The sequence below is a fragment of the Danio rerio genome, chromosome 7 (assembly GCF_052040795.2).
Source record: "Danio rerio strain M-AB ecotype USA chromosome 7, GRCz13ab, whole genome shotgun sequence".
NCBI classification, from domain to species: Eukaryota; Metazoa; Chordata; class Actinopteri; order Cypriniformes; family Danionidae; genus Danio; species Danio rerio.
Window position 1 is genome coordinate 49,120,832 of NC_141027.1, and position 25,401 is coordinate 49,146,232.

At 36.6% G+C, this 25,401-nt stretch overlaps 2 protein-coding genes and 1 long non-coding RNA gene across 8 annotated transcripts; 1 reads left to right on the top strand and 2 right to left on the bottom strand.

Annotated features, from left to right (window-relative positions):
• Positions 1-986: 986 nt before the first annotated feature.
• On the bottom strand, positions 987-11,517 carry cpeb1b (cytoplasmic polyadenylation element binding protein 1b). Its single transcript, NM_131427.2, has 12 exons — positions 11,467-11,517; positions 10,764-10,932; positions 9,852-10,043; positions 9,141-9,349; positions 7,278-7,530; positions 6,382-6,495; positions 5,234-5,338; positions 4,856-4,992; positions 4,507-4,705; positions 4,311-4,405; positions 2,562-2,642; positions 987-2,295 (listed from the first exon to the last, which is right to left on the bottom strand). The coding sequence occupies exons 1-12, from the start codon at positions 11,479-11,481 to the stop codon at positions 2,185-2,187; spliced, it is 1,680 nt and encodes a 559-aa protein (NP_571502.2). The 5' UTR covers positions 11,482-11,517; the 3' UTR covers positions 987-2,184.
• Positions 11,518-12,917: 1,400 nt separating this feature from the next.
• On the bottom strand, positions 12,918-23,905 carry rbpms2b (RNA binding protein, mRNA processing factor 2b). Of its 6 annotated transcripts, NM_001442007.1 has the most exons (9): positions 23,779-23,905; positions 23,424-23,675; positions 21,527-21,604; positions 19,902-19,940; positions 19,574-19,636; positions 17,263-17,413; positions 16,703-16,854; positions 13,982-14,065; positions 12,918-13,887 (listed from the first exon to the last, which is right to left on the bottom strand). In NM_001442007.1, the coding sequence occupies exons 2-8, from the start codon at positions 23,475-23,477 to the stop codon at positions 14,000-14,002; spliced, it is 603 nt and encodes a 200-aa protein (NP_001428936.1). In that variant the 5' UTR covers positions 23,478-23,675; positions 23,779-23,905; the 3' UTR covers positions 12,918-13,887; positions 13,982-13,999. The 6 variants fall into 6 exon arrangements, 4 of the variants coding, with proteins under 4 accessions (NP_001428936.1, NP_001428937.1, NP_956553.1 ...); NR_199877.1 differs by lacking the exon at positions 17,263-17,413; NM_001442008.1 differs by lacking the exon at positions 23,424-23,675 and having other exon boundaries at positions 23,730-23,905.
• LOC147843179 (uncharacterized) lies at positions 14,813-16,778 on the top strand. The gene is made up of 2 exons (XR_015496240.1): positions 14,813-15,628; positions 15,761-16,778. It is a non-coding gene; the product is annotated as an uncharacterized LOC147843179 (long non-coding RNA).
• Positions 23,906-25,401: the final 1,496 nt, after the last annotated feature.

Sequence of the window (25,401 nt, forward strand, 5' to 3'; positions counted from 1 at the left end):
TTGATGTCATTTAACAAATATGAAACGTACATTACAGCAATTGCATGCAACCTTTATAAAAATGCACGTGCTGTATGAATACAGCAGTTTATATACTCTAGCATTCTCAAACTTTATTTAAAAATAAATAAATAAAATAAGAGAAAATAAACAGACCAGTGTGGCTCAGAGTGCCAATTATTTATGTTGGTGTCTTTGGCCAAATTACGGACAAGAATTAGATTAAGGAGAGTATCTACATTTTGCAGACATGCAATAAAATTCTGAAGCTCCAGCAAATAGTTGACACTTGCACTTGGCATTTAGAGAATTAAGATGGTTTTTAAGAGGAATAAACTAGTGTAGACTACTAACGGCAGCAAAAAGACTGTTGGATGTAATGCAAAGATAAATGTAAAAGTTGCCTTATTTATAAATGGATGCATGCAGCACTTCCACCTACTGGATAAAGGGAATTACTGCATGGCAAAAATCACTAGTCTCCAACATGACGATTAGTCAAGAAAACACTTAAGACAATAAAGCAAGCATTTCCTAAAAGAATGTAATTCACCGTTTTTAGTCTCTTAAGTCAACCTTTATGCTTAAAGTAATTCAATACTGATGCTGCATGCTTTACAAACACAGCCAGTTCAGTAGAAAGGAGTTAAATAAAACGTGATTGCACTGTTAAACAGCACACAGATTTACTTCCTAAATTGTCAAAAGTTCTTGGTTTCTTTAAATCTGACTTGGAGCTGCACATCCATGTATTTGCTCTTCAGTTTGAACTAGCACTGAAATATAAAATAACACTGAACTAAAGTTCAACTCTGAAAACTGGACTGACAGTTTCAATTTACTAGAACTATAAGCTGCTTTGACCATCAACATTGTATAAAGCACTTTAGAAACAAACATTAACTATTTAAATTTTAGCAATTAAAAAAAAAAAAAAAAAAAAAAAAAAAAAAAAAAAAAGCATAAAGAAAGGGTCATAGCACATGTAATGCTTAAACACCTTTATTGTGCCCAGTCAAAAAATTCAAACTTCACCTTTGTAAGCAAACTTGGCAGACAACAATGAGGTAGAATGACAGAGGAGCTTGGGAAATAGCTCTGCATGGAATGCATATGATGAGAAAAGACAGTTTTAGTTCTGAAAGACAGGATATCAGTTCAGACATTCAGCAGGAGATGATTAAAGTGACATTTGCATTTAGTCTGCTAAGGCTTTTGGTACATTCAAGGGAAGTCTACGGTTTTAAATTCAACAAGCAGCCATTTGGGCTCACACCCACAACACCTGCTGATGTACAGTATAAGTGATTAAAAACCTACCCCTTTACAAAGTGCAAATTAAAAAGTGCAATAAAACTACGTGCAGTCGATGGCCATTCTCATTTCTGGATTAATACAAGTTGGTTTGAAATCTGATCTAGAGCAGTAAAAGCAATGCCTAGTGGAGGCACGCACTGAAAAATGATCTGGATTGGCGATTAGATCTGCAGGGTTAAGAGCAAACCTCTTGTTCTACCAAACAGAACACTGATAAGGCAAAAAAAGCTCCAAAAAACATGGAGGGGAATAAAGGCAAAAGAAAAAAGCAAAATTAAAAATCCGCCAGGTAGATTGCTATTCAACCTCGTCCATGCCATACCTTAAAACTGTTTCATGTAAAAATTTATGAAAACTAAAACGGTGAAGAGTGTCATGATGGAAATCTGGCTTCTGTAGTTGCTTCGAGAAAAAAGTAAAAAACACTGGCAAAAATAGGCGCCAGAAAAAAAGCAGCTAGGGTGGAAAGGGGAAAACCAATTAAAGGCACTGTATGGCTTCCGTCTGTTAAACAATGAGACTTTAGAATGAGCTTTACCAAAACAAAAAATGGCAACCTATATATTAAAGGAGGGGACAAAAAAACAAAAATAAAAAACCCTTCAACCATGGCCTTAATCTCAACTTGGTTCAAAACTCTGGGTCTTCCCATCCACGGGTCCCAGCTAACCCATCTCACTGTGTACAGTGCCAAAGTGAACAAGCCAAACTAAAAAGAAAGTGCAACAGTGAACTTTCTACAGTGTTTCCCCAGGCCCCATCTCCTGGGAGGGCCTTCTGAAGGGGGGCCGACTCTGGACGAGTCTCCCAAGAGGAGCAGGTGCAAATGGACATCCAGGCTCAGGCATCGTGCTGCCATGCGTGGCTTCAGTTGGCGTCCCGCTTCTTCTGGTTTCGCATCAGAGGGCGGTGGTTGCTGAGGATGTCCATGGAGTGCTGCCTATGCCAGCAGGAGCGACAGTAGTACTTGAAGCAGGTCTGAAGGGAAAGACAAGATAGAATCCACTAGAGCATTTACTATTAAAAATGTAGAACAAATCTCAAACTCAATTCATGGAGGGCCACAGCTTTGCTCCAACCCTCATCAAAACACAGTTGGACCCAACTAATCAAGGGGTTCAAGACTACTAGGAGACCATCAAGCAGGGGTAAGTTTGAGCTAAACTTTGCAGAGCTGCAGCTTTCCAGGAATAGAGTTAACACCTTTGATGTAGAAAGATTAAGGCAGAGAAACTTAAACTAACCTTGTCTCTGCAAAAGAATGGCCCAGGTTCACGGCTGCATGATTGACATATGGCATCCTCCAAGTATGGATCAATTTGAACCTTAAAAATAAATAATTTACATTATTTAAAAAAAAAAAAAAAAAAAAAAAAAAAAAAAAAAAGTTCAGCATTTCACACATCAAAAGGTAAAGCAAGCTAATGGCTTGTTTACACACACACACACTATAAATCGCATAAGGACCCTGAACATGCGTCAATAGCACTGCCACATTAGTACAGTGCTCCCAGGGCAAATGTCATTCAACTGCACTAGTCAAGACCGTGTTACTACATGAAGATGCTGGACTTTAGCCCCATCTACAGGTGTAGTAATAAGCAAACAAAAAACAAGCAGCACAAAAGGGCTAAAACATTACATATGTAAGATTTAGTTTGATGTTTTTGTACGTTATGAACTTGTGCTAAACGGGTCACGTTATTTTATACGCTTACTGCATTCACCATAAGGCAAAGTAGCACTAACTCGCACTAAATACTCTGCTTACGCTAGATTTGTTAAATAAAATCAGCAAACAATGCAAATGAAATTATCAGATGCTGCGGTGCTACAAACTTATATTACTGTCGGCTAAGCGAAGGAGTCATCATAACAGACTCATTTACAAATGAACCGCTCCCTCAGTCAGTATGAGAAGTGAGAGCAGGAGAGGCATGTTTCAGGACACTGATTAGATCAATTTTAACAGGGAGGGTGGATGGTACATTTCCATACACAAACACAAGCTATTAGTCAGGAATGCTTGTGCGATCACCTATGCATCAATGTAGAAAAGCGATATGAAATTATAGTTTTAGTAGTTAAAAAAAAAAAAATAAAAAAAAAAATAAATAAATAAATAAAATAATAATAATAAAAATAATAGCATACTGACTTCAAGCAAAACTCCTGATCATAGATTTGTGTATCTCTGGCTTTGGATGGCTAGTCCTCCACTGCAGCTTGGTCCCACATTCATTTCAAAAGTGTGCTACCCTGTACTAAAATGGCAGCTGTATTGACGCATTCCTTCCAATAGACAACAACAGGGAAGGCAACATCTAATGTAAATATCTATAGTTCGAACCTTTAAAGTACAGTCATTTTAAGCTAGTTTCAAAGTTGTCCTAAAACTACTGCATGCATTCTTTTGGGGTCAATTTGGACACACACGCTATATCGGCCCTGACAGGATCAGGGGGGAAAACATGCAACAAACCCCATGGATCAACAAAAACGCATACGACCCTTCATGAACAGCTAAATACTGTGATGTGGGTCTGTAGACGTGGTTTTACCCAGTCATCAAGGTAGGATTTCAAAGCTGAGCTTGGCACTGCCAGATCTGTGGCTTGCCTTCGGAAAGCACACGCAGTCATTAATAATTAAGCAGGCTCTTCTCATAGAATAAGAAAACTCCGCTATGAACGAGAAACTGACGCGTCATATTTGCACTTGCAGTTTTGCGCTATGTCGCCAATTTTGATTTCATCCGAAAAATCATTTTAAACCCGGAAGCTGAAATTAGCTGACAGTTTAAAATTATCCAGTTTTCCCCCACAATTAAAGCTGACAGGTGCTAATATTCTTAAGTGATGCTCAACACACAAATGTTAAAATCTCGAAAGTACTTGAGGGTTTCGTGAACCTCTCAATTTTAGATCCTAGTGTAGCGAACAAAAGGGTGCCATGCAAGTACTCAATACAATGAAAATCTGGAATTACTCTACCTTCTTTGTAAATTTGGGCGTCTTTATCTCCACAAATGCAGCACTCACAGCTTTCAGATAACTGCGCTGGTTGTTAAAGGTTACACGTCCAGATCCTAGAGAGGAGAAATAAATAAAGTTTAAACCAAACCATCAAAAGGAATACCATTAGTTATTTTAAAAGGCTGCGAAAAAAAAATTTGCAAGGACGTCTCACCAATTGGGTACTTGTGCTTGTCTGTGTCGATGCCTGCATACACAACTCCACCGAACAGGTCATTCATGATGCTGGCCAGAGCCTCAGCATTGAGCATGCCATGCAGAGCTCCTACAAACACAGTGTTTCTGGGGTCCAGCCTCTGAGAGGGGCAACTCACATAGTTACTGTCTGAAATCACCCAGGGAATCACCTGTGCCTGAGGATCCAAGAAACAGATTTCACAAACATCAATACAATATTTTACCACCTACAAGCTCCATATGCAGATATTGGGCAATTTGTGACAACTGTATTCTGGAAACCCATACAGGGTTCCATTACATGAAAACTACACCTTTCTGCTTACATCTTTGCAGCGCATCCTTCTGCTGGACATTTTGAAGTAATACTCGCTGTAGCCCTCAGGATGAAGCAGATCCTCAGTGCAGTCCTGCAGCAGAGCTCGCACAGATTTATCCGATTCAAACACCAAGTACACATAACCTGGAAAAGGAAACAACAAGTTACATGTATGCTTTGACAGGCCAGAGTTTTGATTTCACGTTGCAAATAAATCAAACGCTCTGAAATGGTTCAATCCTTAAATTCCCAGAAAAGCAAAAACATTACTCATCACCTCGTGCATAAAGAGGTTGTCGTAGCCACCAGGAAGTTCAGTGCCATAAACCACACCATCCCGACACAGTGCTGTAATAAAATAAGTATCCTACCCTTTCAGCATTACCTTTGGGCATATTACCTTTCGGAGGGCAGCGAGGGTGCTTGCCATCCTTACCCGGCCACTCCACACTCAGAGGGCCATAGCATTTAAAAGTGTTTATCAAACCAGCTGGGGATAGAAAGAAAAGCCATCAGTCCACATAAACAGGAGTCAGATGCTTCAGAGGTCATTCAGATATGATAATTTAGTGCTCAAGAAATGTTCAATGTTGACAACAGCTGTAATGCTTAATATCGAGGATTTGTTTATTGTATGTGAAGTACCCAGTTAGTGGGATTTAATTTAACATGAAAAGAATGTTCAAAACTAATCCAGGAGTAGTCAAACAGGTCCGCAAGCTAAGTAGACTTTACATGAACAGGATTAGATAGTTTACTTTCAAGTGAAGGTGATAAACTTTCTCCAAGACAATGTCATCAGTTGGTACATGCTTTTAGAATTGCAAAATAAAATTATACCCCAGCTTTAGTACATATTGAAAATAGACAGCCATTGTTCTTATTGAGAGAATACAAGTTGCACAAATTGTTCAATGAAAACACTAACATGGTAGTCTCAAGTATTGTCAAATTAAATGGTTTAAATTAGCAGTGGTCATTCATTAAAGAATGATTAATGAAACATGCCAAAATTAAGTCAATCCAATTAAGGTAAAAATTCTCAAATTACTTTCACTACTGTGTGCGAGTCACGCGACCTCTGTTAACTATCAACGCATGACGCAAACTTTGTGATTGAATCATTTGCTAGCAGTGACAAGTGTGGGCAGCACAAAGTCACAGGAGAGCCCAACGAAGATATCGTTTACTTATGATTAAATCTGATGGATCCGTCGGTTCCCGACGATGGACCATTGAGGCTTACTTTGCCACAGCTTCCAATCATTGTCAATGTAGTGGAAAGATGGCATATTTTTCCATTACAATAAAATTTACATTAAAATATTTTACAGAGCATGCAAGAAATGCAGTTTAAATTATCTATTATTAATTCTTAAAGTAAATGTACCAACATTAAGAAACATCTCACTTGCAATATGGGAGCATATACTATACAAAACCAGTCACTGGACTATAAAGGGCAAAAAATTAAAATAAATAAACGAATAATAATAATAATAATAATAATAATAATAATAATGTTTCTTTTACCTTCAGTTATGTCCCAGGGAACTCCACCTAAAAACACCTTGCAAGAGTAAACAGGATTTTGGTAGTGTCTAGGGGGCAGCTGTCCACTCCAGGTAAAGGTAGCTTCATTGATTGCTGCAAAACAAAAATGGACCATTTTAAGCAAAAAATAAAAAAATAATACACCAGCATCACATATTGATGGAAAAAGCACAAGGGCCTGTCCCACGAGCTTGGTTTAGCAATAAAACACAAACAATTATCATTTTGTGTAAACTAAAACCTAGGTAATTGGCTAGAGTACAACTCCAATGCAGCCTGTATTCAACTACGAAAATCAAACTGACATCGGATGCAATAAAGCCAACACAGCTTCACTTGCTTCAGAGTAAAAGGGCACTGCTTTGAAAAATACCTTTAGAGAATATAGATTTAATATTTAAAAATAAATAAATAAAATTCATACAACATTATACAGGCAAATAAATACATTTTTGAATTCAAATGTATTTGATTCCAGCCAAGATAAATAAGCTTTTGACTCAACAGATAAAGTCTGGCTTAATCTGGCAACATATGGGCTTTGATCATGCCAACTCATAAGAACTCAAGCAGTTTGTCATGTCATTATCAACAGCCAAATCACACAAAAAAATAATAAAATTGTTGATCAGCATCATACTGCAAACAAAATTTGGACTGCTATGGGTGTCAACTCAAAAATAATTCTAAGTTTTACAACGTTGTTACATTCAGCAGGTGCTTTTATCCAACGTGACTTATGAAAGTCACAGTACAAGCCCCAATAAATGTGTTCAAGTTTAGTGCTGAGGGAGGTTCAGAGGTTTTGAAGGGAGGGTAAAGCAGTGAGGGACAACCCATAAGGAGCATGCAAAATACTACACAACAGGCCATACAGGCTGCCTGTCTGTGAAGCCAGGCCTCTCGTTCAATGCTGAAGGGGCTCTCAGGGGTCTTCATCAGGTCCCAGCTAGGCCAGATTGAGGCACCTGGCCAGCGATGGGACAAACTACCACTCGGAGATGCGCTGGGAGGTGGAGTGAGAGGTGAGCTGCTGTGGTCCATACGAGAGTCCAGAGCCAACTTGAGCGGATCCCTCTGCATACTGGACATAAGGAAGGGCACAGATGGAGAGATTCTCAAAGATGACTGGAAGTGGGGGGGAGAAAAAAAAAAAAAAAAAAAAAAGAAAGTTAATCATGTAAAAGACAACACAAAATTTAGAATCTACGTCTTTAAAAATGGACCCAAAAAGGGAGTTTGATCACTACACTAAAATCCAAAAAGTTAAGTCAAACAGTTTGAGGAAACAGATTGCAACAAACCATTTAAGCTCAAAAACTACATTCTAATGAGTACTGTGAACTTCAATTTGAGTAAAAATTTGAGCACAGTAAAACTCAATAAACGGAGAACTCAAACCAACTGAACTCAAACAGTTTGAGGAAAGACTGCTACAAACCATTTGAATTAAACTAATCTGGAGTACTGTAAACTTACTCCAAGTTAAGTAATGAGGTATTTAATTAACTCATTACCTTCAACACGGAGTTCAAATCTTTTAAATTAGTAAATTTAACTTCAGTAAATGGAGTCAAATACACTCATTTCATTTAATAAGTTGATTGTTGGGTTTTACAGTGTAGTCAAATGCATGTACTGTAGCCCTTTTGAGCACTAGAAAGTCAATGAATATTCAATGTAAAAAAATAAAATGATTGAGGTCTTGTAAGTCTCACAGATCAGGAAAATGACAGTCAGATGCATCTCAGATTTGAACCATAATGTTGCACACTGTAAAAGATCTGGTAATTAACTGTTTGGTGATTCACGAGTGTTTCCCAATTAACAGTTGTGCACTGCATTAAGGGATGTTGATCTCTGCTCTGTAGAGTTAAATTCAACTCCAGTTTACAAAAAAAAAAAAAAAAAAAAAAAACACATTAATTTGAATTATAAAATGTATAAGAAATGTAGAGAAGGGGTGCCCAAACTCAGTCGTGAAGGGCTGGTGTTCGACATATTTTAGCTCCAACCACAATTAAAACACACCTGAAGCAGCTAATAAAGCTCTAGGTATACAAGAAACAAGGCAGGTGTTGAAGTTAGTTGAAGCTAAACTATGCAGGACACCAGCCCTCCAGGGCAGAGTTAAGGCACCTCTGATAGAGAATACTGTAAAATAAATGTACTGCCAGTTTACTACAAGGTTTCTGTAACTAAAAAAACTATTACAAACAAAGTTAGAAAGTGACCTAATAACTTTAAGGTTCAAAGTTGTTAGACGAAAGCTCTATAAAAAGCAATTCAAAAGCACAAATGGAAGGAGAAAAAAAAAAAAAAATTTAATTTTTTTTTATGGTGCTTTAGCAATGTACAGTCAACGCAGCTTCACATAGATTACAGTGAATTAAAACAGTGTAGTTCGGTTTTCAGAGTTCAATTCAGTTCAGCTTAATATTCACTGCTGAGTCCAAACACTAAAGTCAATTGTGTAAAATGTGATGATTTAAGAGTTTAGGTTTTGTAAGAAACCTATTAGGGTTTTAGGGAATATAAAATAACTTGTATTCTATTCTTAGAAACAAGGATCATTTCAGAGAGAACTTATTTACCTATACTTTTCACCCTCATTTATGCAGTTTAATACATTTCATGTCCAGTTCTTAAAATACGCGTTTGTGAAAGGAGTACAACTCCAAATGACCAAACTTGACTCAAGAGTGGAGGGACCAGACCAAAACAAAAACAACGCTTACCAGCAGGTCTGAGAGGTGATCAGAACCAGAGCTGAAGCCACTAGTCTCCGAGTCCACAGGGCTAATGGAGTGAGAGTCCAGAAAAGACTGGGAGTTTAAGCGAGCCATGCCTGGGAATTTTTCTAGGAAATCTGTGGCACCAATGGAGGAGTCAGAGTAGTTTGAAAGCTTGTTTGTAAGCTGACTGGGAGTCCCCAAAATCCCTTGCACTGAATGAAATCAGAATTAAGACAAATTAAGTTGAAAATTATCAATTCAAAAGAAACCTAAACTTTGAAATTCATACTTTACCTCCAAACTAACTCAAATTACTCAAAAAAACAGCTTTTTCTATTGCAGCACTATTCATGGGAGTTACAAATGCATGAGGCAGGCCAAGAATCTGGGACTATAGTCAACAAAAGGCTCTGACTCACTATAGGCCTAGTGAGAATGGCAGTCAGGACACAGACGCAAATAAAAACAAAGTCATTTCTATTCATGAACAATGTTGTACAGCTAGCAAACAACAGACCAAGCTGGTTCCCTTTGAAAGACTGGAACAAGTCAAGCAATGGAGTTTAATTTAAAAAATATATAATTATTATATTACAGATTACATGGACTATTAGACAAACTCGAATTTTAAAAATGACTGACACGGATAAAATTTAAATAAAAAAAAGTTAGCTGAACATTAATCTGCCCTAAAAAGTTCTCCATTTCACTCACATGAGGCTGTGTTGGTCTTCACAGAGGGATCGGTGTCATGGCTGCTCCACGGTCTCTCCCAGTCAGACAGGCTGAGGGACTGTAGGCCCAGACCCCAGTTGTTGACATCAGGCAGACCCCTGGACGAGTCCTGGCCACCGCTGGGAAAAAGCATCCTGCTCCGGACCGCAGACAGGTCTGAGTCGGGACGATCTGAAAACAGAGTCCAGAAATATAACGCACTGTTTGGCAACTCGGCATCAGCTGTGGGAATAAAAAGGCATGCACATTAGAGAAAGCATTGGCTCCCTAGGCTGATAAAACAGCGGATCGCCTCCCTCCGCCTGGCTAAACGGCACAGGAGCAGCTGTCTCTGCAGAGACGACCCACCCTGCATGTGACCCAGGCGCTGCTGCCCTCACAGCCCCTTGCTAATGACATCAGTCCCTGGCCTCCTCTGATGCCACACCACCGAGCATTCCTGACAAATTCTCCCGCAAAGAGCCAGAACCCCCTCCCACCTCTGGCTCCTGTTCGAGATGGCAGTGACAGAGAGAGAGAGAGAGAGAAACAGCTAGATCTCCCACCGCTAGCTGCAGGCTAAGAAATAAAACTCCAGTGGATCGCAGGACTGTTGCTACTGGCTAAGTAGCTGAAGAATGAGGAATCTGGGCTGCTCGTGCAGAACTGGACAGCACCCAACTGCTTGCTCTAGCCCTGATTCAGCATCCTCAGTCTCGCCTGCATGACATTGCATGACCAGTGCTGTATTGAATCCCCGTGCACATGAGGCTCAAATGCAAGCCCGAGGGAGCAAACAGCACTGCAGCAGATGCACAAATGTGGGCAGCTTATAAAACATTCCAGATCAACTCTGTAAACACAAATTTGTTTCATTATTCGATTGTAAAAGGTACACACTTTCTGCTTTACCATTAAAAGGGTCTCGCTTGCACTTGGCAGTGGGAGTTGTGCACACACCACTCAGATCCAGTGAGTTGCCCAGCATGGTGTTCATTCTGCAGAAGGCGTCTGCGTTGCTGCATGTGGATAGGGCTGGAATGTCAGAATCCAGGCAGTTAAGAAGTCTGGGATTTTCTCTCTGTCGGGATAAACCAGATGTAAACATCACTGGAATAGTAAAACAGTGTAGGCCTCATCCCTTACCTGCCCTTTTATTTCCACTCATTCTATATGCTAATAAAGCTCAAAGGGTATACAAATTTAGGTTTAAATTAAGAAAATAGCTTGTGCATCTAAAAAAAAAAAAAAGTGCAATATATCATTCATCAGTTATGCAAGCGGTGTACTCAAAAAGCAGACAACACTTAGACTGGACAAGCGGAGTGAAAAGTAACTACAATAACGAAACTCTAACGTTAACTTAGTTGCTGGAAGCTTTAGTAGCACAGGGTATAGTTGCGGTTAACGTTCCTGTAACTTGCATTCAATGAAGAAAAAGAAATCAAGTGTTTTACAGTTTACGTTAACATGACATAAACTTTATTAAAACGACAAATGAGGTGCAAACAAACACGGTTAAACCACTTCGTATTTAACAAGACTCGATAAAAGGACGACGAAAGATGCGAAACTGAACTGGCAGACTTTCTCTGTCTTAACTATCGTTACTCACCAGAGAAAACGCCATGGCAGGTCAAACAACCAAAATTACCGAAAATAACACCCAACTCAACTCTCCTAAAGTCTACTTAAAGCTTTCGAAGGAAATTTTGGCCTAATTTACAACACCTGTACTCGTGTCAAGCGCCTCATTCTTGGATCCAGTTCTTCGCCGAATTACCCAATCACAAATTATAGGTGTTTTTTTATTCATGAGGGGGCGGGCACAATAACGTAGACGTCATTTTCCACGTGCAATAACAATTGCTGTTTTGAAGAGCATGTGGGCTACTACATGTCTAATGTACCCTATCTTTTAGTCTATGAATGTACGTTACCTTATTATTTTTTGTGATAATTAATTGCATTATAGACTGGGTATGATTACACTAAGTAAATAACAAAAACTTACATCTCAGTCCTTTCGTGCAGGGCCCTCTGGGAGATGGATTTGATCAAATTCATTATACATACAAGAGAAAACAAAATGTATGCGAGGGGGGTGGGGGGCTCTTATTAAACACGTCTGATATTTTCCTCTCAAAAAGCTCGTTTTTCCGAGCCTGTTGTTCAGTTTTTTTCGCTTTAAACGCACTGACAAAAACCTGTTCTGTCTTAAAATTTATCTAAAATTACAAAAAAAGTTTATTGCACACTCACAGACAGACAGACAGACAGACAGATAGATAGATAGATAGAGTTTGGGGGGCCCACAAACGGCCTGGGCCCTTAGAATTGTCCTAATCTTCTGCATACATAGATACAAACATATACACACACATTCACAACGCGAATGTGGCATCATGCAATGCGATAAACAATAGTGAGAAGATCCAGGCCACGTTGCTTAATTTAATAAATTAGACTATACTGTGATTTCCTCCAGAGGGCAGCAGTGATCTGCTGTTTCTCTTCTGCCTAAATTAAGCTCACCCAAAACTGAAATGAGGATGAATGGATGCCATACTTCCATAATTTTCCTTAACTGCAGATGTAGCCACTGGTTCTTTAAAACATATTTTGTCCAATAAAAAAATAATAATAATAAAAAAATAACTTAGCAAGATCTAAATGAAACTGGAACCACTTGAAGTAAATGGTGTGTATGCATGTGTGTGTGTGTGTGTATATATATATATATATGTATGTATGTATGTATGTATGTATGTATGTATGTATGTATGTATGTACGTACGCACGCACACACACAGTTAAATGAATATAATTTTCTTCATGACACAAAAACATATGATCTGCAAAATTAAGTCTAATTGTTATTATAATAGTTACTGCTTGGAAACAAGATTAAATTAAGTGGTAAGCTGGTCACAATATCCTTTACTTGTGCACCATGGAGTAAATTCAAGCAGTTTGAAAAAGTGAATTGCTATACATACACTACATATCAACAGCAAAAACCAGCGTACAACATCTCACGGTTAGAAAAGTAAACAGACACAAACATTAATGCATTCCAATTTTAATACTATCATACAGTAGTTTCTTTATACACCAAACACTTTTTTTTTTTACAAATATATTTCTAATGTCTGAATTAACCTTTTCTACTACCCACACTAAAATCATGCACCACTGTAGCATATTTTATATTCAGAGTATTAACTTGTAACAGCAATTTCATGTTAGCAGCAATATATGCTGTCCCTATACTGTTAGTTTTGTGCCACAATGACAGTCAAACCAAAAGAAAATTACAACTTAACCTCTGAAGCTACTATAAAGGTCACCGATACAAAAACAAACACATACAGAGAGAAAAAAAAAAAAAAAGTTACCAATAACTTATACAGATTACTTATTTTCATTGCACATACTCTTCTCTCCCCATATACACACACACTCTAGATTGAGATTGTCTCATATTTTGTAAAGTCATCAGACCCTGTGATGCATTTCAGTGGAAACCATCAGTCTTCTGGACATCACCCATCAAAAAAAGCTGGCCACGGTTTTATACATAACTTCAATGACCAAGCTAACAAACACAAACAAGACAAAATGAACAAGGTTACACTGGTCATGGAAGCAGCGTACTTGAATGATGCACTGGGCTACACTTCATGCCAAAACTAACAAACATGCTCAATGTCGGACTCAGTTGTTTTTCCTCATACAACCAAGATCCAGAGGAAAAAAAGAAAATTGATGGAAGACTAAAAATGAAACGACCTTCTCAACCGTCAATAGAAAATAGTGGGGGAAGAAAATGAATGTATCCATTAAGAATGGTTATGGTCTATTGTACCATCTACTAAACAAGACTTGTGTGCTGTTGGCAATATGACTCCAATGCAAGCCCAACGAGCTTGAACTTCATCTCTTCATGGCCCAATTCCAAAGACGTCAGTTCATTTTGGATGCAACGGACTGATTTGATTCTGGAACTGAATATCAACTTTTTGAAGAGAGAAACCTGAAGGAAAATGGGAATAAAAATAAGTGCGTAAGATTATTATTAAATCATATCATATATGATTTAAGTTGCATGATACAGGCAATGATCTTACCTTTTTTTTTTTTTTCTTTTAACAGAACTGTCGGGATTTCCATCCAGGCTGGGACGAGTCCGATGTGGAGGGATACCAACGCATCTAGAAGAAATGAACATTACGAAAATAAGTGCCAGTTCATCCATCAGTTATGCCATAACTTTCATAAAATCGCATTCACGAGATAGACCATTTTGAGGGTGTAAACAAAAACAATGGTCAACGCATTTCCTGTTTTACATTTTGAATTTCTACAGCTTCTAAGGAAATCGGGTCAAATCTTTAAACAGTGAAAAATGGCTCACATTGATCTGTATCTTAAATAACATTAACGAAAAAAAAGAGACCTAATACAAATACACAATGGACCACCCCTTTAACGGTTCATACCATTGTGAATGCATCAGCCTGATTATGCAGGAAAAGACTCGGTCAGCTGGGTGAATCTAGAATCTGAACATCAGCAGATCTAGCCTACAGACAGATAGTCGAAAAGTACTAAATAGGTGTTTTTAATATGCATACAGCATAAACTGATATAATTAAATAAAATTAATAAAAAAAATAAATTTTAAAAAAGGCACCTGGAAAGTGCTTGAAATGGCCTCAAATTTGACCTATCAGATATTAATGTATTGGTCAGAATCAGCTCATTATCCCTCAACACAGACAATTTAAGTTTGATGACCAATCAGATGCAACAGAATTAAAATGTATGAATTTGGTTCACTGAAGCGCGGATATTTACACAAACTATTGAAAATAGGTACCTCCCCTATAGTCAATGTATAATAATTCGCAACCCGTTTACAACTGAACTAACAGTGCGATTTGTTTTTTTTGTCTTTTGAAAGAAGTCACTGATTCACAAACAGATTGAAGGACTGAAGCGGATTCACAATTACTTTGGTTCTGGGTTTAAGTTATTTTTATGGTTGCTTTTAAAATGCTTGGCCGGCCACACACGCACAGCATTAATGTTAAATAAAGCACCGCTGCAATTCACACTCCAACTGGAGTTGTTAAATTTTTGCAATTTTCCAGAAAAAAATAAAAATAAAATTCAAAACTTGCTGAATTCAGTGCTAGTAATAATCTAAAACGGTTTACAATTGATAAAATGCACATTATTTGTCAGTATTATTTTGCTAAATTTAAATTAAACCATTAAAAAAATAAAATCAATTCTCAGTTTGTTCTATTTTTTGACAATTTGTTTAAAAAAAACAAAAAACTTCATTACAAATTTAATTTAAGCAGTTTCAAGGACCCATGTTTGTTTAAGCTTCCAGAAATGATTAGATGTGCTCCAACATTAGGCACTTGAACAGCATTTGATGGTCTTCTGGGGAGTTTAACAGTTTTCAGGTACAGAAATTTAATTAAAAAAATCACAATGCTAAAAAAAAATGATTTTCTTTGTCTCATTTATTGTATACAATTTCTCAATATCTAAACATACAAAAAAAAAATGGATAAGTTTTTTTTTTTTTTTTTTTTTTTCAGATAAGGCAAAACTAGGAGTTTAATAATAAATTAAATCTTGTTTTCACTTTTTCAATTTAGCTATTTGAACTTAAAACAAAAGACAAAAATTGTAAGTAAGAAAAACTGTTACATAAATAATCTAAGACAGAGTTGTCCAAACTCTGTCCTGAAGGGCCGGTGTCCAGCATAGTTAAGCTTAAACTTCCTTCAACACTTTTTAGTATACCTAGAAACAGCTTGATTAGCTGGTTCAGGTGTTTTAATTGGGATTGGAACTAAAATATGCAGGACACTGGCCCTGTAGGACAGTTTGGACACCCTTGATCCAAGATGATTTGGTAGATCCTGGACCTTTTAATCTTGATAACTGATCTTTGGCTAATTGCGTTCTTCAAACAAGTTGGCAAATCAGATTAAGATGTCTAGATAAACTGATCAAAGACCGTTGCATGTGCAGTGAAGGACAGATCTACTGATCCTCAAAATCATCATCAGCAATGCAATGATTTACATAAAATTTAGCAATTTATTTAGTTTAACAATTACAGCGAATTGTTATAGTAGCCTAGACCTATTCAAGTTTCTTAAATTGGCATAAGGCGTAACTGACGGTTTATCCTAATACTGCATCAAAAAAAAGAATTACAATATTGGTAAAGATGTCTTCAACTTTTGCAAAGCAACAAATTATCGTCATAGCGGTCAAACCATGTGCATGACTGTATAAATTATTCCTTTATAATTAAAAAAAAAATATAATAATAAAATACTGCAGATCTATTATTCAGACACAAAATGTAAAGCTGAAAAGTCAATCTTAATAAATTGATGCCCTTTGGGAGAACCACTATTATTTTCTCCAAGTGTATACAACTACTACTGAAAGAAAATTCAGCAACTCAGCAAATATCAGCAATTAGTACATACTTTCAGAATTAACTTTGCTTGAAAAAAACCCAATCTAACCCTGTTTATATGAAATGAGCAGCTGCTCCCGAACAGGTTTGAGCTACCAGAACTGTTGCTATGACAACTCTCGGATGAGTTTTAAAGAACAAAACTATCCTGGATCATGTCAAATCGTCAATAACCAAATCCAGCTAATCATGAAGAACATACCACTGGTTAGCTATAATCAAGACTCAACATAGAAATTTTTTGCGACTATTGCAGCTATCCACATTGCGATATCACTGCTGAAAAAATATATTGGTGTAGCCCTAAATTCAGTAAATGAATGCAGTGCCTCACCTGAGCATGAAGTGCAGCTGCTGCAGCGGCGGCGGCTGCAGGGTAGGTGAATGCAGTGTGGGGCAGGCCAGGGCTGAGCTCTGGGGTGTAAAGCGGATAAGGAGACCAGGCCTCTGGAGACGCTGGGATCAACGCCGCCCCTGTCAAGTCATCTGAGGAGGAACAGCAAACCATCACCTCTGACTCCCAGCCAGCAGAGCACGTCAGACATGACCGAAATCAACACTTCAAATCAAAGATAACGCGTTTGACAAATTGCTGGAGTCAGAGGCCCTCACATTCCAGCAGGCTTTAAAATCTGCAGGAACGGAGCATTGGTACCTTTGTGATCTCTGGTAACTTCAGTGACTTGTAACAGAAAAGAGGCTGAATGAGTTGTGAAGTGCTAACGCTCAACTTGTGTAACAGAAATCAGAGAACAGAAAAGGCCATTTGCTAATGACACATGCATGTGGAGGTGGATTAGTTTCTTCTTGTGTTTTCCTAAGTGCTACTCTAGATGCGTGTCTGGTCTGCCTGTCTCTGCCGTGTGTGGACTACCGTGTGGGCCGGAAACTTACATGGGTCCCGTGCTATGAAGTGCGCTCCTAGAGCTGGGTGGATATTTGTGGGATTCGGAGTGCCCATCAGCTTACTCTTTGCCATCTTCGTGTTGGCCTTAGCAAACTCTAACCGGAGGGTCTGCGGGTTTTCAGGGTCAAATCGAACCCCCTGGAGACACAAGGGGGGGAGGGGGATAGAGTAATGGGGATGGTTGTGCCTGCCAGACCCTGGTCAAAATGTGCAGCGTGTCTTATGCTGGTGCTCACATGCAGTGAACGTTTACTACTTTTGAAAGTGACTGAACAGCAAAGCTAGTGGAAACCTAAACAGAGGTGGACACAAACTACACGCTAAAGACAAGAGGAGTGCTAGAAATAACACCTATTTGTAATGTGCTGGAAAAGACCAACTTGTGTCATGAATCAGGGATGTCCCGATCAGATCCAACAATTGATAAAAATATTTAGTGTGCGAGCAAGGAATACTTAAACCGTATCAGCTTCAGGAAACCAATTTTAAATCAGAAAAAAAAAACATTCTAAATATGCACAGCTAAACTGTTACTCCATGTACATTGCAGTATTTCCACAATGAGCAAAGCTCTGTTGCTACCATATTATCATATTTAATAGTAAAGCTAATTGCTCAAAGCTAAACACTCAACAATGAGTTGTACTGCTGGCCCCTTGTCAAGCCTACTATTGGAAGAATAGAACTTGTACTCTACATTAAGGCAATTTAGCATGCATTTGAAAACAGAGTATTTTCATTAAAACACTTTAAATCTTGACATTTAATTAATAGATATCTGCATTATCCACAAAATTGTTCTTGCAGTTCCAGCACTTGTTGAACAGTGACACCACATATCAGGTCAAGGTTTTTTGGGGGGCGGTTCTGAGGCATTTTTACCCTGTTGCATTCTGAGGCAACAGGGTGAAGCCGGTTGTTCATGATATTGGACTTCTGTAATCCAATCAATAAGCAAACCAATCAGTAAGTTCCTGCCTGTTGTAATTTGAAAATGTTTAAAACTAGATCCACTGTGCTGAAAACACAAAAGTGACCATTTCAAATGGTAAATTTCACATTTCTTGATTTTCGCCAATACTTTGACTATGTAGATTGGATTTACTAACAAGTAAAAAATAAATTGTAGAATTTCTAGCTTTAAAATCAGAAAAAAAAAGTCTGTCCGTTATAAAAATGGACAGTGGGTTTAGTAGTTAAATATGTGGGTTGGTTTAGACATGAGGGATAGTTCACCCAAAAATGAAAATTTACACTTCACTTTCCTTCGTTCCAAATTTGAGTTTTTTTTTTTTCCTTTTGAGCGCAAAAAGAAAAAGCTGAAAAGGAAAGACAATTAAAAAAAAATAAATAAATACTATGAAAGTCAATGAATACAGTTTTTCAACTCTTCTAAATGTATTGTGCACTCCACAGAATAAATTCATAAAGGGTTAACTTTTTTTAATGTCTCCATTAGAATGTATAGTGCAATCTATAAAAATAAATAAAAATAAAAATAATAATAAAAATAAAATTTAAGGTCTGTAACTTTCAGCTAATTCTTCAAGTAAAGAGGAACAATTTGTATAATTTTATTAGTAATTTGTTTTGTTTTTTTACAGCCGTTTTGACCTGATGTCCATTGAAAATAACTGACTTTTTTTTTTTTTTTTAAACTGTTCTCACTTATGAAAAGAACAGAGAAATATGTACTTAAGATTCTTCTGAAAAACGGAACAACCGTTTTGAAGGGGTTAACATCCTTAAAGCTTAATTTTTTTTTTTTTAAATTTACAACAGCAGGCATAACGATGTTTAAGTTTACACTATACTAATTTGTACCAAATACCTGTTGAACAATAACAAGAGATAGTTTTAGTTTATAATACTAAAGAGCAGGTTGGACATTTTAAATGCACTACAGAGATATGTAGATTCCAGCATATAGACTAAACAGATTTAACAACCTTTATATATCCCAGTGAACAGAGATCTAGCACAACACAAATCTTGGTTAGGGAAACGATTTGATGACGCTCAATATTAAATGATTCTGATCGGGACATTCCTATCATAAATATGGGATACCTTAAGGTTAAAATAATAGCAGAAACTGCACTGATTTAATGTCAAGAATGATACAAATCTTTGGACATCTGTGTTATAAACCAGCTACAAAAAAGGTACAGTATAAGCCTATATATGTGTATGTAAAGTAGATAATGCATATAAAAAGCTAATCAAATATGAAGCAGGGCATCATCTGACAGTTTCTCAATAATTCAAGCCATTGCTTACAGATGGCTGCTTTCTTACGTTTAATGCATTTTTTGCCGCTTCAGCGCCAGAACGACTGTCAAAGGTTACAAACCCAACAGGCTGGAAAAGAAAGAAAGAGCAATCAATAGCCAAAAGCAAAATATCAAACAGAAGAGAGATGTTACATTGGATTAGATCAATTAAAAATATACATCTATGCTGTTCTTTTTTTAATCTTCTTTAAATGTTGATGTAATGCATTGATATCCACTATATACAGTGAAAGGGGACAAATAAGTCATTAAATCTGCAGCAAAAGTGTAAATATACAGGTTTTTATATTTATAGCAGATCCGGTCAGCTGTAATGTCTAACAATGTCTCACCTGCTTTGAAGTTAGCTTGATAAGTGAACCCTCATAACCCTGAAAAGGAAAAGAAATCCAATTAGCAGCAATGTAGTCACATGCTTTAAAACAGAAGAAATTCCTGCCACACACCCCATAAGAGGCCAGTGCTGTCAGACAGAGACATTCACAGAGGATGCACTTTACTGCACTGCTAACCTGCGTGACTGGAGAAGAACATCCCCAAACATGATTCCAGATCTAGCGCCCAGTTTATAAACATGATCACATTCAATTAACTCAGTTCAATTTCTTTTTTTTTTTTCTTTTTTTTTTTTAGGTTAAATAAAAAAAATAAAAAAATACAAGTCACTTTAACTTCCATCAATTAAACTTGCTTAAGTTTTTATTTTTTTTAACTTAGTTAACCTTAAAAAAAAAAAAAAAAAAAAAAAAAAAAAAAAAAAAGTTAAATAAAATATTGTCACCACTTCAATATAATTTGTATAGTGTATATTTTAAAATAAATAAATCTAAGAGTTTACTGATTATTTCCACTTGTTTAAATTACTCTTGTAAAAAGCTAAAACAAATCTTCATAAATTTATTTTCTGAAGATCCCACAGTAGCTCTGCTAGGTGGCAGATCGAAAATAGATTTATTGCAAATTCTACTTGCTGCAGCTTTAAAAGTGCATCACATGCAGATGAGTAAATTCTGAACCTCTGTCATATAATGCTCGCATTCAAAAAGTGTGGGAATGGTTAGGGTTCTTTACTTTTTTAAAATGGCACCTTTGGATATTTTTTTTTCTGCTAGAGATACTGTTGGGCCCAAAAAAATATACCTTCAGAACGGTATTACATAAAATTGGCAGTTTTAAAACCTTGACTTTTTCAAACTTCTTTATACCTTGAAAACAGTTATCATCTCATGCCTAGCATGTATGTGCATATACATGCATGCACACATGCGTGTGCATGAGTGTATGCTTATGTATGTAAAAATCTATACATTAATTTCTTTCTATTTCCTCGTTTATATATCCTAAAAATGTTTTGTTCTCTAAATGCATTTACAATCGTTTTGGTAGCCAGAAATTGGACTAAGATGGAAAAAAAAAAACTTGCACTATGTAATATCGTATTCTTTAATAAAAATAAGTTCCAAAACAAAAAAACAAAAAAAGCTAAAGCAACTCGAGTTTTTGGCACAATTTATTTTTTACAAAATTAAATGGATTGAACAAAACAAGTTAACCTAAAAGATTTATGCTGGGACATGAAGGAATTGTGGATCCCTGCACTTTCTTCCATTCATAGTCAGCGATAATAAAAGGTATGGCTCACCCAAAATGTAAAACTTTTCATAATTTAAAAAAAAAAAAATCACCCTTGTTTTAAACAGATCTTTTTTTTTTTTTTTTTTTTTTCCATTGAACAAAATATATATTTTGACAAATGCTGGAAACATGCAACCATTCCACTTTCAATGTATTTGTTTTAATGGAAATCAATGGTTGCGGGCTTTCATAGACTTTCCTGAATGTCTTTATTATTTAACAGTATTAAATAAACAAAACTCTATTTTAAACCACTTGAAGGTGAGAAAAGAGTGTAGCTTACCCAAAATGAACACCATACCCAATTGAAAACATTTTTTACCTTAAATGGTCGAAATAGCAGATAGAGCTCACGAGGTTTGATATCTGTTGGCAGACCACTGACAAATAGAGTTCGAACCTGTAAAATACAAGAAAGAAAATCAAATGTGATTTAAAATTTAAACACATGTGGGCAAATACTGGATTACAAAAGTATGGAATCCAAAATTACTTAATTCAGCATTCATTTAATTCAAAAAAAAAAAAAAAAAAAAAAAAAAAAAAGTGCATGGGATGCAATTTATTTATTTATTGCCATATCAGCAACTTAATCGCTATTTCATGGCAAAATGGACATACAATTTTTTTTATTATGTTTTTATGTATTACAATAAAAAGTTAGACAAATATACAAGATATAAATAAATTTCACACTAAATTATATTCAAAGTTTAATATGATTTTTCAGTTCAATTTTTGATAAATTAAAGATTCTTCTTGGTGGTATCATGTTTTAAAATGTCCATCAAAGTACTCTTCATATAAAAATAGTCTAATTGCCTTCAAACTTCCACATTACAACAAAATATACATGTTTCATGGTAAAAGTGCATGGCATGTAATCAGCTATTAGCATAATAAAAAAAATCATCATGTGAAACATGAAACTATAGCACAAACGTTTCTAGAAAACATATGCAGTTACATTCAGCTAAATGGCTACAGAAATAAACAATTGTGGATCCATTCGCTTTGACTTAGTGGGAGGTTGAAGCCACAATGAACTGCAGTGAAACAGCGATGGACAACATTGCACAGTGTGACAGCACTTCCTTCCTCTGACCCACAGAAACAACCCTGACAGCGCAACACCCTCGGCCCTCAAACACAGAGCCCCAACCCTCCACCACTACACCTTTACGACTGACTTCACCTGACAGATTACACACTTAATGACTTAAATGCCATTAGGTTACATTTTAGAATAAATTCCAACACCTTGAAGAGATGACACCAATCCATTTTAAAAAAATCTTTGAACCAGTATAAAAAGAACTTTTATTAAAAAAAAAAAGTTGAAATAAACGTTCTAATCATGATCACAGTATAATTATTGCTTTTGTTCAGAGTTTCTGCTGAAATACTGACATCACACAATTGCATGATATTTCCACATTATCCTGCACCTATACTTTTGACAAATTTAATACATCTAGATATAAATCCGAGATAATTTTTAATTGTAATGCAAAAACACATTTTCTGTAAACCTGTTTTCACGATATATTGTGAAAAAGCACAAAATCAACGTGAAGGTCATTTAAACCATCAAAAATAAATAAATAAATAAAAAAGTAAAAAAAATGTAAAATTATATCCCAAACTGCTAAATATAAAAATGTTTAATTTTTTTAAATTACCCTACACCTAAATCAAACCAAATTATTTTTAAAGTTATGTGATTGTCACATAGAATTGTAGCCTATTTTCTTTGTCAATCATTAGATTGTCTTAGTCAATCACTAAAACGAACCAAACAATGCACATTTAAAATTATATTTCCTGTTTTTAAAGTTTTAGGGTTTTTTTTGCTTGTTTTTTTTCTTTTTTTAAGCTTTTTTTTTTTAGTTTTGCATTTTCAAACCTAAAACAAATTAGATCACTGCTACATTACAACAAACATTTAGTGACGCTGAAGCCCCTTTCAAACAATACAGTGATTTTCAATAGCAAATGTTCCAAACAAATGACTGACATAGCAGAAAGCATTTTTGTTTTTAAATATTAGCAACAAAGTACGTTTTTTAAATTCTCTCGAGTGATTATTTCCATTATTTACAGGATGAAAGCCCCTTCACGGAGCGTCGCTGAGACAAACACTTGAGGGAAGTTTGAAAACATTTCACTTCGACATAAACTCCTCACAAACACTTCTTTAAAACGCCGAGAACCCTCACCTCCTCTTCAAGAGAGACGTTGTTGTTTGGCTCGGAGTCGGACTTGACACTCATCTTGTGCGTAAACTTGAGACACCCAAAAGAAACACCGGCAGAAGTTTCGTGTTTTTTCCGCGTCCTTAAAGTGCGACTGGATCCTGTTGGCGAAGCGTGCGGGACTCAGCAGAACTTGTGCGGGAACACCGAGGTCGTGTCAAAAGTGGCAGGTGAGCTGAAGACGCGAAGGTGACTCGGTGAAAAGAAGTGCAGTGCCTGGTGTGAGGGGGGAAAGAGGAAGAAAAAAGAGCGGTGCCACCTCACATTTACCTCGTTTTAAATGTTAAATTTCAAAGAAAGTGGAGCTCATGGGTGAAACCTGTTCCATAGTTGACCTGCTCGCCAATTAGGTCATCAAGTGAGAATGGGGCAGGCTCGAGAGTGGCGTTGCAGCTGGTGGAAAAGCCAACCCCTCCATTAGTGAATCATCGCCTTCACAGAGAAGCACTGACCAATTGAAAACGCTGCTTTTATTATTGGACACATCTCATATCAACTCTATCACGAGAAGGGAGGAGAGTAAAGAAATGAAAGAGAGAATGGCTTGTTTATAAGTTTACCCAAGAGATATGAAAACTTTGTATCTTTAAAGGAGAGGAGGAGGCAGTTTAGGGTCAGGGTTTAGCCTATACATCCTCTGTTTGTTTGTTGAAAAACTGAGCTATTCTAAAAATAGGCCTGACATTTGAGTGCACTTAATTGTGGCAACATCTGTTAAAAAGGAAAGCTGTTTGTCTTTAAGAGGTATACACACATTACGGGGAGCCGTCTATTAGACATGGGCCTGTTTTGCAAAGCTCATAAATTTTAGGTTAGACTGTTAGCACCTTTAACTAGACTTTTGTCCCATTTCCTGACATTGTGTTGTCGCACAATCAAAGTAAAGGAGTTTGTTGAAGCCGGCAGGGTGTGGTAGGGGTTGAGAATGTTTGGGTTTTTTGCATTATTTTCTGATTGACCTAGTGTTGTTTTGTACAATCTGTCTAAATATAGACAATCCTTCTTGCCAGGCCTCTCTAATTCCATTGTACATAAGGGAAACATGAGCTATTTATAAATCTTACAGATGTTTAAACACAGACATGCAGTTTTGTATCTGCTTCATCCAGTAACAGGCACCTCACTTTGTTTAAAGCTTTAATGCACTAATAAATAGTTTAGGTTCACACACACACACACACAGATGCATATGTACTGTATATGAAGAGTTTAGATGCAAAAACCTCTAAACGCCAAATGAAATTTTTCTCTAAAATTATTTTATTTTGTCTAAAATTAGCATTTTTATCAAGCTCCTTTGTGTTTTTTCAATAATATCACTTTTATGACAAAGAATGCGTTCTTTTCCCGATCTTCAAAGTGAAATATCTCAACATAAACAATGGAGGCTGAGAAAAATATTCATTTTCAACTTTAGATGGCACTTTAAGGTTTTTGTGTCTAAACTCTTCATATATAACTTTTAAAACAACATCAAATGAAAGGTTGACCGCCCTGATGTCAATTTTCCATTAACACTTGTTCTTTTAGAAAGCTGTGCCTCTTGTCTTGTTCTCAGGGGTTTAAAAATAAGTCAAACAGAGCACAGAGGTACGCACAGCCAATGATTATACAGCAGACAGACTGATAGACATATCAGTGCCAGGCTCTTAAAGAATGACAAGTGTACAGATTGGCTGAGTGCAGACATGCCACAGCTAGAGGAGTGCTGACGTTTGTCTTACATATTGCAATGCAAAGTGACATTCAAAATGATGGTTTTAAAATATTTAGAGAATGTTTACATGACACAGATTGCAACTGAAAATGGAAAGAAAAAATTGTATATGTTTATGTTGTATATTTAGAAGACAGCACTGGAGAATGATCTATCACCATGTAAACTTAAAAAGGCGATTTTGTGAAAACATTGACATCATGGACTGTATGTGTTCAGTCTGCA

Coding starts and splice junctions, on each gene's coding strand:
- cpeb1b (NM_131427.2), bottom strand. Junction 9,350..9,851: donor GAAGACCAACACAGCCTCAT/GTGAGTGAAATG, acceptor GATTTCATTCAG/TGCAAGGGATTTTGGGGACT. Junction 6,496..7,277: donor GCTTCACAGACAGGCAGCCT/GTATGGCCTGTT, acceptor TTTGTTTTGCAG/CAATCAATGAAGCTACCTTT.
- rbpms2b (NM_001442007.1), bottom strand. CDS start 23,477: ATGAGTGTCAAGTCCGACTCCGAGCCAAACAACAACGTCTCTCTTGAA. Junction 21,605..23,423: donor ACGTCTCTCTTGAAGAGGAG/GTGAGGGTTCTC, acceptor TGTATTTTACAG/GTTCGAACTCTATTTGTCAG. Junction 19,637..19,901: donor TCAAGCTAACTTCAAAGCAG/GTGAGACATTGT, acceptor TTTCTTTTCCAG/CCTGTTGGGTTTGTAACCTT.